At 31.7% G+C, this 15,000-nt stretch overlaps 3 protein-coding genes across 3 annotated transcripts; all 3 read right to left on the bottom strand.

Moving 5' to 3' along the window:
* Window positions 1-445: 445 nt before the first annotated feature.
* On the bottom strand, window positions 446-2,350 carry LOC119644543 (serine/threonine-protein phosphatase Pgam5, mitochondrial-like). The gene has a single exon (XM_038044111.1). It carries the CDS (start codon window positions 1,818-1,820, stop codon window positions 936-938), a length of 885 nt encoding a protein of 294 aa, XP_037900039.1. The 5' UTR covers window positions 1,821-2,350; the 3' UTR covers window positions 446-935.
* Window positions 2,351-9,481: 7,131 nt separating this feature from the next.
* LOC119635059 (DDB1- and CUL4-associated factor 7) lies at window positions 9,482-12,717 on the bottom strand. Its single transcript, XM_038029604.1, has 5 exons — window positions 12,210-12,717; window positions 11,228-11,420; window positions 10,702-11,161; window positions 10,454-10,635; window positions 9,482-10,093 (listed from the first exon to the last, which is right to left on the bottom strand). The coding sequence occupies exons 2-5, from the start codon at window positions 11,416-11,418 to the stop codon at window positions 9,895-9,897; spliced, it is 1,032 nt and encodes a 343-aa protein (XP_037885532.1). The 5' UTR covers window positions 11,419-11,420; window positions 12,210-12,717; the 3' UTR covers window positions 9,482-9,894.
* A 280-nt stretch (window positions 12,718-12,997) lies between these two features.
* LOC119643898 lies at window positions 12,998-14,943 on the bottom strand. Its single transcript, XM_038043403.1, has 2 exons — window positions 13,799-14,943; window positions 12,998-13,039 (listed from the first exon to the last, which is right to left on the bottom strand). The coding sequence occupies exon 1, from the start codon at window positions 14,752-14,754 to the stop codon at window positions 14,026-14,028; it is 729 nt and encodes a 242-aa protein (XP_037899331.1). The 5' UTR covers window positions 14,755-14,943; the 3' UTR covers window positions 12,998-13,039; window positions 13,799-14,025.
* Window positions 14,944-15,000: the final 57 nt, after the last annotated feature.

Genomic DNA, 15,000 nt, shown 5'->3' with positions numbered 1-15,000 from the left:
TTAGTTAAGTTGATGCATGAAAGAATAATAATGAAATTATGTGCGTTGTATGTGTGTAGATAAACATTTCATTATACGAAATCTGACAGACATTTTTCGAATAAATCCCAAAAATTTGCACAATAGTATATAGTGCATTGTTGCAATGTTTAACCGATTGGCAAATGGAATTTGCTTTAAAAGTGAACGCAGTTGAAAACTTTTTACTAAATTGGCTCTCTATTATGGCTTATTGTAATCAACAATATTCATTAAATTTCGAATACGCTTTTCAAACTTCCACCACTATTCTAAGATAGGAAAATATATAAAACAACTCGGGCACAATTTCACAAAGGACTCGCGATTGCCGATCTTAAATATTAAATATTATCACATTATGTTCATATTTAATGACAGGTACTTTGATATCAACAATTTTATTTGGAAAAAAAAAAAATTTAAAAAAAATATGACAATTTAAAAAACATACGAAACCTTAAGAGACACGTATCTGCTTTCGGGTGGACTTGTTCGCAACTTAATTTTGAAATAGAATCGATATACATATGTACATGATAAGCAAGCATCTCTTCAAATTCGAATCGCATACATATCTTAGCCGTTTTCCCCAAGTACAAATAGCAATCAGGATGATGGAATGTTGATATATATGTCGCCCTTCCCCCTTCCTCCTTTACGGTACTCTGTTATGGCAAATTTTATTTACTTAATATTAATTAAAAATTTATGAAATGTAATTCCTCCAGATCAAATCAGATCAATTCGAAGTATATAGTTAGTTGATTTAAAGTATATATCAAAGGGTTCTTCTCCATTTACAAATCATATCGTTCATCTTCTTCGGGTATATAGTTCGTGAAAGTTCATGGTTCCGAGTTTGGTTTGTTTTCTTTTTTGTTTTTGTTTTTGTTTTTTTTTTTTTTAAATAATAATTAAAGTAAACCTTTTGATAGAACTGGTACACGATTTGTTAAATATTCTGGAGGCATGAAACCGGAATCACCTAAACACTCTATTGTCACATTACCGGATGGGTGTATAGTCAACCATGTGATCGAGGCATGATTAATATTGATGCGCAGCCAAGCCTCCGGTGGAAATTGCAAGGCCCGACAGACAAAATAACGTATAACATTGCCATGACCCACGATCAGTGTGTAAGTGTCTTCTTTTTCAGTGGGCAAGGCCCGATGAAAATAACGTCTAAAAGCCGCCTCTATACGTGCACCGTCGCGAAAGAACGCTTTCGGAGGACGCCAATGTCCTACTGGAGGTTGCGGAGGTATCGGCGCCCCTTCACGTATGTAGGAACAATTCACCAATCTCTCAGGATCAAAATCAATTTCTTTCAAAATAATATCTGCAGTTTCCTGGGCTCTAGTCATTGTTGATATAATAATTTTATCCCACCTTACACCCAACTCTCTTAAACGTCTACCTGTATATTTCGCTTGCACGCATCCCCTCATCGTAAGATTATGCGTATCATCTGTATCGCCGGCATGCATATATTCAGCATGACGTACTAATATTATATGCCTTACCGAGCGAGGTGTTACTCTTTCAATATCATCATTATAACGATTTTCTTCTTGCGTGCTAGTATTTACTATAGGTTTCACTAAATACCTTGGACTGCGATAATCCCAATTACTATCCCATAAAGCGTAAGGATTAACCGTTGTATCGCTAATTGTCCATAACGCGTGCACCTTTCTCTCATCCGATCCTAAACGGTGATACAAATAGGCGCCTAAACCGGCTCCGGTGCCAAGAGCGATGGCAGTAAATTTGCGTACGCTAGACCAAGCAACCATTTTTTTACACTAAATCAATTCTTTCCATAAATGGAGGAGTTTGCCCCAAAAACCGCATGCAATCGACTCATTCAAATCGTTAAGTTTCTCTCTATTCTCTTCTTTTTTTTTTTTTCTTTTCTTTTCTTTTTAGAATTTATTGCAATAGTAGATTGGAATAGGAAATAATAAAGAAAAAAGCAAACATCCAAACAGAGAATATTTCGTATTTTGGTACGGATAACCAAAGCTACCGGAAAATTTTTAAGAAATTTAAAATAAGAAATAAATATACAGTTATTGTTTAGTTCTTCTTCTTCTACTTCTTCTTTTTTTTTTTGTTCGGTTTTCTCAATTCCTGCGCGTCACTGTGACAGCTTACTCGTGTGTCAGATTTTATAGCGATAACTGTCATCGTATGTAATTTCCTGATCGATAGTGTTTCTGTATACCCTTCACCGTACGATGTGAGATATATGCATACGAGCAAAACGTTTACGACGCCCAGAACGAAGCTTCAGAGATCCCACAAAGTACATAAACATACATACATATATATATATATATATATATATCGATATTCTGTATCGATTTAAGCATGTTCCTCTGTCCGTCTATGCACAGTCTGTTGTAAACATTCTCTTGGCCGCAAAAATTAAGCGGTCGGCCTCAAATTTGCTGTGGATGATGTTGCAACATCTGCACGTAAATGGGGAAAATTGACCACGCCTACTCAAAACTATAGTATATTAAAGTTTAATTATTTTTCTTCAATAAGCTTATAACGTGCAGAGGCAAGCTTCAAGTCACATAGAGTTTTGCTCAATTACAAATTCGGAATACACTGCTTGTCTGTCCCTCTGTCCATCGGCCTAACTATATAGTAACTGCGATAAATATTCTTCCGTTCGCCAAAAAGGAAAATATCGCCCACACAACAAATAACCAGATTAAAATGATACATTCAGATGTGGTCGACTATTATCTGACCTACGCTATCGACTAAATGTCATGACTAGAAATTTCAAAGCAATTATGTGAAAAAAATGTCTAAAAAGTGATTTTTTGAACAATTCATGAAATATGGAAGAAGACCTTGGAAATTTTAATTCAGTTAATTTGTTAAAGTATTCAGGCGTTCCCCCAGCCATTCACACTCACTAACACAACAAACAAAAAATTGGACATTGAATTTTACGCACTAAATTTACCCTCATTCTCCACCATAAATGGACTAATTTTTACAAACGATTATACCGAAGGTGATTCAAAACAAGATCTCCCTCCCACCGCATTCAAGTGCTCTACATTTGTATGTTATAGTGTGGCCAAGTAATAAATTATCAACGATTTTTTTCGATAAATATTGGAACTAATTTTTCAGAATAGCGATTTATATGGGCAGCCCATCTCAGATGTTCGCCTCTGGACGACAGTATAACGTTGTGAAGTGCTTCATTTCAATATCTCCGACATCCATGAAACAGATGGAAAATGTGAATATACTTCAACACAGTGAACTAATCTTGGGTATCTCTTCTTATACGAAGAAATGTACTTGATCCGCTAAAGGATCTTAAATGAGTTACACCCATCATCTTTTAATTTTTGTCGTGTTACTTGTTATTTCCTGAGGAATACATGGATCTAATCTCCTGAAATCTAATTTTAAGCTCAATTTATGGATTTTAATTAGCACTATACGATCACGTTTCAATATTCGAACGGTCAATAATAACATCGCGTCGAAACACCTACATATACATATAGATATATTTATACATATATAGTTGTAAAAATTGTAATTGGCGTCAAAGATAATTTCGAATCAATAAATGATAAATAAATAAAAAAAGTCATCATATCTTTTAATCGTATGTAGGTAGAAAATGTATTACGAGAAATTGAACGTGAAAAAAAATAAATTTTTGCAATATTTCCTTTAGCTCTTTTTTTACACGATATTTTCTTGCCCAATTTGAAATAACACGGTTCACTGATAAGAACACCAATTTTTTTTTTCTCTACCACAAATCCTAAAAAAAAAAAAAATTTCTTTTTACACCTGCCACGGAAGGATGGAAGTGCACTTATTTTACAAGCTTCAGAGACTACTATAAAGTAAACATATTCTTGATCAGTGTGAAATTCTGAATTGATTAAGCTATATCTGTCCGTCTATATGGGTTGATATCGACTTTAAATTTGGTAAAAACATTGGAAATTTTTGCACGCAAAATGAGCCAAATCGGTCGAAGAACACGCTCGCAGCACCATGAAAACTGAGAACACCTCTGTTTTTACAAATAAGAGGAATAAAAAATTGGTTTTTTTACGTATTCCCCCGTAAACTATGACAGATAAATCTATAAAAATTTGAAGATAATCTAATGTAAAGCAGAAGCGTAATGGAACACGAGCCGCGAGTGGAGCGTAAACTGAACGCAACTCAAATTTTTTAATACAAATTTTTGGTTATTTGTGGTCTGGTTACTCAAAGTCAATAAAGCTGAAACTTTTCACAGTTACTTGATGAAACATTCAATTCTTCAATGAGACAAAATGGAAAAATTCAGCCAAGGCCATACAAAGTTACAAGTAATTAAATGTTATTTTTTTCACTCTTATTTATCATAAGGCAAACAAAACAGAATGTTTAAAACTATTTTGTATATTGCTCAAATGAAGATAGATTGTTTGCCTAAAAATGGGTTAATTTTAAGATGAATATGGTAGTCACCGCGTCCTGGTGGTTTAATTTTTTCTTTCCAGCGATATGGGTATCAAACAAAAGAGCTTGGGTAGTAGAATGAGAAAAGCATAGTGGTAGGTATGCGATATGCAGCTTCCGCTGAATATAATTAACTTCCTTAACTGTTTCGTTTCAATTTTACCGGCATGCGTCAAAAGTGGAAGTTTCGTAAGCGGAAAATCAACTTTGTATTCGAAAATTTTAACTTTATCAAATGTTATTTGTGGCGACATCCACTGACATCGATGAATTGATTCGAGAAAGCCCTTTGGATGAGGACAGTTTTATTGAACATTATGACAGTTGATAATAATAAAGAAGTCGCGAAGGATCGGAATTTGCTATAAATATGGGAAAAATATTTTTTTCTTCCTCTTTTTTTTTTTGTTTTTTTTTTGAAAATATTTAGAATTTTTTAATTTTATACGCTTTTTTAAAAATATGCCAGATATCCCCAAATTCACCACAAGTCGCATGTATTTTTTTGCACGATTTTTTTTTTTTTTCTTTTGTTCTGTTTCCTAAGGAACGTAGCCATCGTGTAAAAAAAAAAAAAAATAGTTGGATGTATATGAACGAATATTTATGGGTTTATGCGAGAAAGTGAACAGAGCCATTAATTTGGCCATCTAACAGATGTGCTTAATTTACTCCAATGAAAATATTTATATTTTCAAAACCTTGGTTTTCCTGATGCCACGCCACTACTTACTACACCATAATTTTTAAGCAATATTTAAAGATTATATAAAACGTAACTGAACTTTAAAAATGATCTCAGAGTAGCGAAGCATTCCCTTCACTTCAAGTATGTTTTCGATTACTATGTCATTTTGAAAATATCTTGTAATTATTGAAATTATTTTTCTCAGCAAAAATTGTACAAGAATTTATGAAAATATATTATTATGCAAAGGTAATAGAATGGAATTTTATCAAAGTACTTGTCCTCTTGTGAATATTATTGAACTTGTTATTAATAAAATGCGTTCCAATTTCGATGTTCTCTTGTGTACTTAAATTTTTTAATTGCTCTAGAAAGAAAATAAGAAACAAGGATTATTTTTTATACCCTAAAAGCCTAAAGTAAAATATAAATTAAAATAAATATTAGCATAAGAAAACTGTCAATAGAACAAAGGAACAAAAAAAAAAAAGAAAAAAAAAAAAAAAGAACAAAATTACAAATGCGTTGAAAAACGAAATAATTATTCGATTATGAAAAATAATAGAGTTTTTGCTTTGTTTTTGTGTTTTGTCTTCTTTTTGTTTTTGTCAGTTTGGTTGATAACAATCTTATTTTCTCTCTCGCAGGATAGAATTGTTTTTTGGTTTCATTTTTTTTTTTTTTTTTTTTTTTTTTTTTTTTGTTTTATTTTTTAAAATTATTTTTTTTTATATAATGATGACTTTTTACAGAATATCTGAGATTTTGCTTTTTGGGCTTTTTTTTTTTTTCTTAACAATAAACTTATTATTACATACAAATTTATAGTGGTGGCGATTATGTTTTTCTTTACTCTTGTGTTTTTTCTTATTAATGATTTGTTAGTAATATTTTTTTTTTTTTTTTATAATGTATCAGTTCTATTGTACGTGATTTACGTGTAGGTGTGTTACACAGCATACAATACAAAGAAAAATACGAAGAAAAATATTTATGTGAGTAAATGAAAAAGAAAGATTTTTCAGTTCCATTTTGTTCTTTGTTTTCTTGAAAATATAATTTTTTTTTTTTAATTTGTTCTGAAACTCATTTTTTTTTTTAATTTATGTATAAAAAAAAAAAACCATAAAAATATACATATTTGGTTTACTTGAATGCATTTTTTTTTTTTTTTTTTAATTCTATTTTTGTGTAGTTTTCCATCTGTTTTTATTTTCATATGTGTTTTCTTCTCTGTGTTGTTATCTGATTGATTTTGTTCAATTTTTTTTTTCTTCTATTTTTTTCTTTGTCTAAATTCAGTCGAATTTTGTTTTTTATTTAAAAGACGATAAAAAAAGGAAAAACGTTAATAAAATAATTTATTGCAAATTATTTTAGTAATTTGAAAAATATTTTCTGACATATATACCTATATAAATATACGTATATATATACCTATATATGTATACCTATATATATACCTATATATTTATACCTATATATATATACCTATATATATATCTATATATGTATGCCTAACATATATATATATATATACATATTATGTTGTTCTAGTTATCATCAAAAAAAATAAATAAATAAATAATTAAAACAATAAAACAATAACGGTAAAGAAAGGATGCGATTACATAAGAAGCATTAGTTCGTATCGGTATCTGATAGTGATCACATGCCGTATTGATATAATTGTTGAAATCAAGATTAGAAACTTACGTCTGTTCATAGCCACGTGTCACTCTTTTCATTCTACTTCCTTTATCTGATTGAAAGCTCAAAAGATGCCATTTAGAAACTCTTCAAGTGCATAACAAGATCTTTGGTTTGTTTTTCTGTTTACTAACGATACCCGCTATGATCTAAAGTCAAGACCTGATTAATGGATGGTAGACTCCAGCACCTAGGATCTGCGGTGTGATTAAATTTTCTTCATGTTAAAGATATTTCGAAATTTTCTCTGAGCGTCGAAATTTCTATTTCTATATTTTTACTATATTAAGTTAAGAATTTAACTAATTTTTTTTTGATTTACTGAGATTGACTGGACTAAACCAATAAGGACTGCGACTTATATGTTCACTTAAAAGAATTCTGCAAAAATCTTGAAGGATAAATATTCCTTGTTTTGTTGTTTTTGGTTTCAACCCGGATATTAGATAAATTAATTTTCTGCCTAAACGATATCCAATGCTGTTCCTCTGGACGTAAGGTAAGAGTCGAAAATAGCAACCAAATTGAATGAAAAAATATTTGGATTTTACTCAGTGCTTACAACACTTATATCAGTGAATTCTAAGGGCGAACAAATAGATTCGAACGTTTTCCCAATACTTTTTACTTTTATAAATTGTAAAAGTTTCATCGTTGTAGACCTACATATTTATATATTGAAAATAATCAGTTACTTAGAACTACAAGTTATACTTTTTTATTCACTTAATTCGTCACACTCGAAAATTATGCTTCAGAAAGTCGGCAAAATAAACGCAAGTAGATGATGATAGTCGTTCGCTGTTCAATGCTTGTTTGTCGTGACAACTGATGCATGCTTCAGCTGCATACGAAAAAGCGCTTTAACAGACAGGTGTGGTCAAACTGAGTTATCCATAAATGCAACTAGCCGTGGAAAAAAGACAAAAAATTTTAAAAGTACACACATATGGATTTTAATTATCTTATGCTCGCGAAAATTGCAAAGATGATCACGAAGAGCCTATAAGTGGACATGACGCCAGGTAGGCGAGTACATGTATAAACATGCATTATAAATTATACGTCGGTGATCAAAAAAATTCAAATCCATCACACTGAATATTATTGTACATCATGCTCACATATATCAATGGCAATAATAAGCTCTTCTCAGAAATATTAAAAAAAAAAAAAAATAAAAAATTTTTTTAATATTTTCGATGCTATCTAATAATAAAAAAAACAATTCACTAGCGCGCTTAAAAATGTCAAACTAAATGAAAACGAAGAAAAAAAAAAAAAATTGTTCGTACAAGATCATAACAGTCGCGTTTGAAATCTTAAAAATGAATGGAATTTACCGAACCGTGCAATTTACTAAATTGAACACTCGGTCATTTTGTTTCTTTGAAAATCAAAGGAAACGCTTAACATTTAATTTCAGAATCATCTCCAGGACTACCCAATAAAAATTCTAAAAATATGATTTTTTTCTATCTATGAACTATGACAAATATCGGCTTAAACCCACTTTCTATTATATGAGAAAGAGTGCGAGCACCAGAAAATATTTTTAATATGATTTTTGAAATATATTTTAAAATCCAACATTCTTTTGAAAACCCAGTTCGACGAAAACTATTTTAAATGTCAGTTTAGTGTAAAATTTACAAACTACTTAAAGTTGTTTAGAGAAATCAAATATATGCCTATATAAATATCGAATGAAATTGTTACACATCCATACCTATTACTACAAGAATAAATAAATAATTTTAAAAATTAATCATTTTCGAAATATTGTAAGGAAACTGCAACATGGCTATATGGATTTCGATTTCTCGGGAAAATCGATTCGATGATTTTTAAATCAAATCAAATCATTCAAATATGGAACTACTAATAATAAAGATGATGTTCTCAATATATGTATGCATACCGACGAACTGTCAATTATATTCTCAAAATAAAGATTTAAACAAAAAAAAAATAAATAAATAAATAAACAAAATATATAAATATATAAATAACATAAGGGGGAAAAAAAACTTTCACATAAATATATATATATATATTATTTCATATGTTATTTATTATTAAATTTCGTGCTTTTGTCTTGCTTTTCAACTCAATTACGTTGGTAACACGAGGTAGGATAATTTTTGCTTTTTCCGGTTTACTATATGTATTTAAAACATTTCACGTTAAAATTCGGACGATTATGAAATTAAAGAAGTGAAATAAGCGTAAATAAATAAAAATCTCGTTTGCATTGTATTCTTCATTTTCTCATCATCGAACCGAAGGGCTACATTTTTGTAGATATGAAACTTTCGGTTTTATCTAAGCATACACATAAAAATAAAATGAATAGTTTTACATAAAAGAAAGAAAAAATTACATTTAATTAATTATGATAATAACTATCATTACTCTGTTCTTTGTCAATCCGTCTTCTCTATCTGTCTTCAAAAAAAATTATTTAAGATTTGAAATTAGAAAATCGCATTTACTTTCTCTTTTCTTCTTAACGACACAAGATTTCCTAAAGAGTATTTGCTTCTTTTTTTGTTTTTTTTTTTTTTTTGTTTTCGTCTTTCGTTTTACTTTACTACCGATTGAAAATGTTGGTATTATTGGCTTTTCTTTCTTTTTGCACTTACACATTATCGTTATTAATATTAATAGTAGTTGTTGTTCTTGTTGTTATAGTATTGTTTGTTGTAGTTGTAGATTTAATAAATAATTTTGTTGTGGCTGTGGTTGCGGCTGCTGTGCATATACGAATATGAGTTTTTCATCTTCTTGTCTTCTAACTTGGTGAGCATCATAACTTCATTGTTGTTGTTGCTGCTTCCGATGATGATCATTACATAGCAACTGTTGCATATATTTTGCCGTTGCCCTTCTTCCCTCCTCTTCCATTTCATATTTATTTGATGCAACTGCTTTGCTTCCCTTGTGTTTATTATCACAATTCTCTTCTAGACACGTAAGATCTCACATGCTTTATTATAACATATTGCTATCCAATCGGGTTGTGTTGCGCCCCATTGAATTTGATTGACTTCACCTTCGGCTGCTGTATAAGCTAAAATTGGATCCTCAATTGCTCGTGGCATTTGCTGTATATCCCAGATCAGTGCTTGGTGATCATCACCGGCAGTGCATATATGACAGGAACTAAATAATATAATGAAGAAAGAAAAAAATAAATAAATAAGCGATTTTTTTTACTTAATTTTTTAAATTAAGATTTCTTTTTCTCTGTCTACACATTTTTTAATTCATTAACATTATACTAATTTCTTTCCATGGCTACGGCTTATGACAGTGACCCCCCTGCCCATATTGAGTATATTTAAAGCTGTGTCTACACTACTTTGTGAAAATTGTTGATTAATGTATGAACATGCTTTCAAACATGCACTGTTTCAACGTAAAATATTTATCGTTTCGTTTAAAGCTGGTCATAAAATAAATTGTAGACTTATAAATAGTACCTCCGGGAGAATGTTTGTAATTATTTTATAATCGACGTACCTGTGCGGCGCCCACGCAATACCGTTGACGCACGCTCTATGATTGCTCAGTCTTGCAACAGGGGTACAAGGAACACGAACGTCTAAAATAATAACTTCACACGAGTCCATTGCAACGGTGGCTAAATAATTTGGATCCTGTTTATTCCAAGCTAAACGTAATAAAGCTGTATGCGTGGGATCCTTAAAATAAAGATAACTATGCACTTTACAATACTCATATACCCGTATATATCGTACTCAACCGACCTCATAAATAATAGTTGAATGCTCCAAATGTCTCAAATCGAACATTCGCACTGAACCATCAGCACCGACCGAGGCGAACATATCACGGCCACCACCGGCACGGGAGAACGCAATATCGTATACCTCTTTGTCGTGGGCAATTAGCTGTGTTTTTACATGGCCGGCTACATGTGTACGTCCATGTGGTTGCCCCGTTTCTAAGCCCCATATTGTGCAGGTGGTGTCAATAGAAGAAGTACCCACCAAATTGGGGTCAACTTCGTTCCAATCGAATGAGGTTAGCGGGGCACAAAAATCACTGTTTTTATTATTATTGAGTACACATTCCAGCCGTGTATCCGGTTCGCCGGCACGCCAAACGCGTAAATAATCTCCGCTAGTGGCTAATAAATCTGGATATATGCCTTTAGAATCAGGTATCCACATAATTTTTGTTGTAGGATATGGATGATCGAAAGTACTGCGTTTATCCAAATATATTTACTGGTTTATTATAATACATATAATATTTTATATATTATTATACCTTTTAGCGCTGAATTCGCTTGTGTCTTCATCGAGACTAATTATTTGGACTTTGTTGTTGTATTCTTCAATAAAACTACCTAACGCCAAGCGAAATCGTTTATCCGGACGCACACTCCAGTTCATAGAGTATAATGGCCATGGTGCCAAATATTTGTAAATTTCTTTTCTTTTACCGGCGGTAGATGACATAACTGCAATAAAATATGAAATAGTAATTAATGAAAATTATCTCTTGGAATAGATATTAATTAATTACTCTTCTAACCAACAGTAGTCCAAGTGAAAATACAAAAAGTACACATTTTCTTATTCGTAAAATACCATGAGTATGGGGCAATAAATGGCTAAATGCCAGAATATCCCAATAAATCATCAAAGTTCATTGATTCATGAATGCAAAAGTGCAAGTGATAAGTTTCATGACGAGACCTGTATTATAATTTTGCATAAAATTCAAAATGCTTTATCGAGTCCTCGTTCATCCTTAATCAGTATTAAATAGAAACAGTAAGAGTGATCCAACCCACCCAGTGTTTGATTCGAAAGAGATATGCATGTCGACGCTTTTTCTAATTCTGATAGTTGTATGAATTCTTCTAATTGAAACAAAAAAGAACTTTTTTGTATATAAATGCATAAAATAAAAGCCTTACTGCCGGCAAAGGAAAAACTTTACGGTCAATGGCATTATATTCAAGTGTGCGTATGGTGTGCGCAATGCAAAACAACAAAATAAAGAAAAAAAAAAAAATAATATGTGTGCACGTATGTATGTACATAGGCACCTTCAAAGCACATTCATCTCTTTAGCTAAATGTCATTCGCTCATCGTTATTATGTACATTCATGAATATACAGAAAAAAAAAAAAAAAATCTCATATATATATGATTTGAAAAGTGCATGTGCATCCCGGTTGGCATACAGTTTTTTACCTTTTCATATACTTGCGGAAATAAAATGGAATTTTTCCCAACTTACCTAAAAATTCTTAAAATGTTGAATTTTGATGGTGTTGACGATGATGGCGTCAACGGCGTACGAGGCTGCTGATAATAAGGAGAACGACAAATGATTTTACATATAATTGAACTGAATAACCCACACCTCGTATTGGTTTAATAGCACGAAAATTGCTTAGCACTAAAACAACAAAGACTCTAACTCTTAACAAAATGATACGAAAAAGAATTCCAATTATAAACTGTCGTCCAATAACGATTCCGATTCTTTTAGCCGGAGGTATTTGAAATTTTTGATTTATATGATTTTAATCGAAAATGTCTCAAATCATTTTCGCCGTCGACGTGTTTTATTTTCTTGGTTTTGTCGGTGGTGGTGGTGTTGGTAATGGACACACAGGTTGGGGTGTGATGAGTGCCGTATTTTATATCAACCTTTTCACGTTGCAAAGGCATAAGTATTTATTTTCTATGTATTCTAAACACACTTTATACACTAAATAAATAAAAAAAAGTTCGTTTTACTTTTCTTGATAAAATGAATGAATTATAAAAAAGAAAAATTGAATATTCCTTCGCATTGATTTTTATATTATTTAATAAGCGACTCTGACGACTCTCCGTTGATATTAGATGACAAAGGCGAATATTTATTGTCTTATTATTGCCAGATGTCAATCACAAATTTACTTTCAAGTGTCAATTGACTATTTATTATGTTATGCTGGCAATGCCATTTGTCCGCTAATAGAACACTTTGTTGTACTAAAATCTGCTTGTGTTACCATAGCACTCTTATTTATTATTTGGTTTGCGTCCAAAATCTCTTTTGAAATGACTGGTTTGTATCTAAAATTACATATTGAAAAATCGAATGTCATATGTTTATTTATTACATATCTATATATATATATATTTATTTATTTATTTATTTACATTATTATATACTACAGCACTTGTCGTACAGGGTATATTAAGTTTAGCGGATATTTATGTTTTGTTAGTTTTTTGAAAATGTCTTCTTTATTGTAATCCGACCAGTGGAAACTCTCAAACTTAACACAATATTAGTTCCATAAGTGTTACAATAAAGAATATTCTGATAATTAATTACTATTTAAAAAATAGAGTAGGTGTGATGAATCTACCATCGAATCGTTCCTATCAATACAACATCTTTGCATAGAATCGATTATGATTTAAACGGAATTGCAATTCAAGGAAAGTGCTCCTAGCAATTTCTTTACCCCGCGAAGCATATGGTTATAATAGTTTTGCCTTTCTTAAGTAAGAAGCGAAATGTATGCTCTCTTTACACTACGTTGCTGAATTTGCGAGATCGTAACCATTGCGTTTATTTCCACATATCAAATTAGCAAATGATACTTGATTCGTTAGCAATGGATGAGAAGATTATGCCGGTGTTATGTAGGGGGTTTCAGTTATCTATTTAATCTGAATCTCTTATATATAAACATTTTATTCATATTATCGAGCATGAAAATTTTGTTCTTTTATTTCTTTTGTTTTGTTTTTGTTTTTTTTTTGTTTTGTTATTTTGGGTGAAGGGTGTAAAAGATTCGATCTCGACCGAATTCAATTTCTTACCTCTTTTCTTTCCTAACTATAAGAGAAACATTGTCTTCGGGAATGTTATCGAAATAAATTGACATAGCTGTTGTGCATATGTGCTTTAAATGTTCTAAAACTTGCTTGACTATGATTATAGAATTTTAAAGTCCATTAGCCATCATTTCTTGAGAAGCTCTTAGTTTATTAAATTAATTGAGAGAAGGAAAAAGAGATCGTTAGAACAGATTTTTTCCTTTTAGATTTTAGACAGAAAATATATTCGTTGATAGTGGCCGGGGGCGACGTGACTGCCCGTTACCATTTGAAGTTTCAAAAATGCTGCTTGGCAGCGGCCGACTAAATTTCATTGGCCGTTGTGGTCGTAAAGGATCATAGCTGGGTCGAAATTCCTTTTCACGTTGCACCCGCGGAGGAGTCAATTGACTTTTAGAATAAAAGTCTGATGACTGATTTTGAAAATGCTTAGGACGAAACTCTTTTATGCGCTTAACATTTGGAACAGTTAAATATAGTGCGGGTTGCGGTGGTGCCCTGTTAGTAGTAAAGATTTGTGATTGAGGACGCAATGTAATCATGTGTTCTCTTGGCGGCGTAGTGAGCTGGGTGGATACTTGCAGTGCAGGAGGAGCATTTACAATTATCGCGGAATTTACATTGGCTTCTTGCAAAGCAGGTGCGTAGTTTAGTTGAGGTTCGGCAATTTCATGTATAAATTCGAGGGCAGCGGAAATAGTCAATGGCGATGAGTAGGCAATTCGTATTTCACCAATCGAAGGCAACTCAAACGGTGGTTGCGGTTTTTGTCCAGCTATTGGATAGGGATCGAAGCGGCCTCCCAATCCCTCAACAGAAGCTGGCAGTTGTTTAACATGTGCTGGTCCTGGAAAACGTACACGCAATGACTGTGCTCCTGCTTCGCTATTTACAATTGCGAGAACAGAACACAACTGGAGAATCGTAACTCGTTTCATTTTAATAATGTTTGTCAATTGAAATCTTTGTTTGTTTTCGTATACTCGTCGCTATTAATACTAATTGTTAACTACTACTGCTGTGAGCAGGCGTTCGGTAAGAGATTAAATACTCAAAATAATCATTTAATTATAAATTCAATTTGTATTTCGATTTCTCAAGACCGTCCATGACCATTAAGCCGTAATTTAGTCATACAATTTTTTTTTTTTTTTTTTTTTTTTTTTTTTTTTTTTTTTTTTTTT

The sequence above is a fragment of the Glossina fuscipes genome, unplaced genomic scaffold (genome assembly GCF_014805625.2).
Source record: "Glossina fuscipes isolate IAEA_lab_2018 unplaced genomic scaffold, Yale_Gfus_2 0, whole genome shotgun sequence".
NCBI classification, from domain to species: Eukaryota; Metazoa; Arthropoda; class Insecta; order Diptera; family Glossinidae; genus Glossina; species Glossina fuscipes.
This window is presented reverse-complemented; position numbering and strand designations above follow the sequence as displayed.

Coding starts and splice junctions, on each gene's coding strand:
- LOC119644543 (XM_038044111.1), bottom strand. CDS start 1,820: ATGGTTGCTTGGTCTAGCGTACGCAAATTTACTGCCATCGCTCTTGGC.
- LOC119635059 (XM_038029604.1), bottom strand. CDS start 11,418: ATGTCATCTACCGCCGGTAAAAGAAAAGAAATTTACAAATATTTGGCA. Junction 11,162..11,227: donor AGCGAATTCAGCGCTAAAAG/GTATAATAATAT, acceptor GGATAAACGCAG/TACTTTCGATCATCCATATC. Junction 10,636..10,701: donor ATTCAACTATTATTTATGAG/GTCGGTTGAGTA, acceptor CTTTATTTTAAG/GATCCCACGCATACAGCTTT.
- LOC119643898 (XM_038043403.1), bottom strand. CDS start 14,754: ATGAAACGAGTTACGATTCTCCAGTTGTGTTCTGTTCTCGCAATTGTA.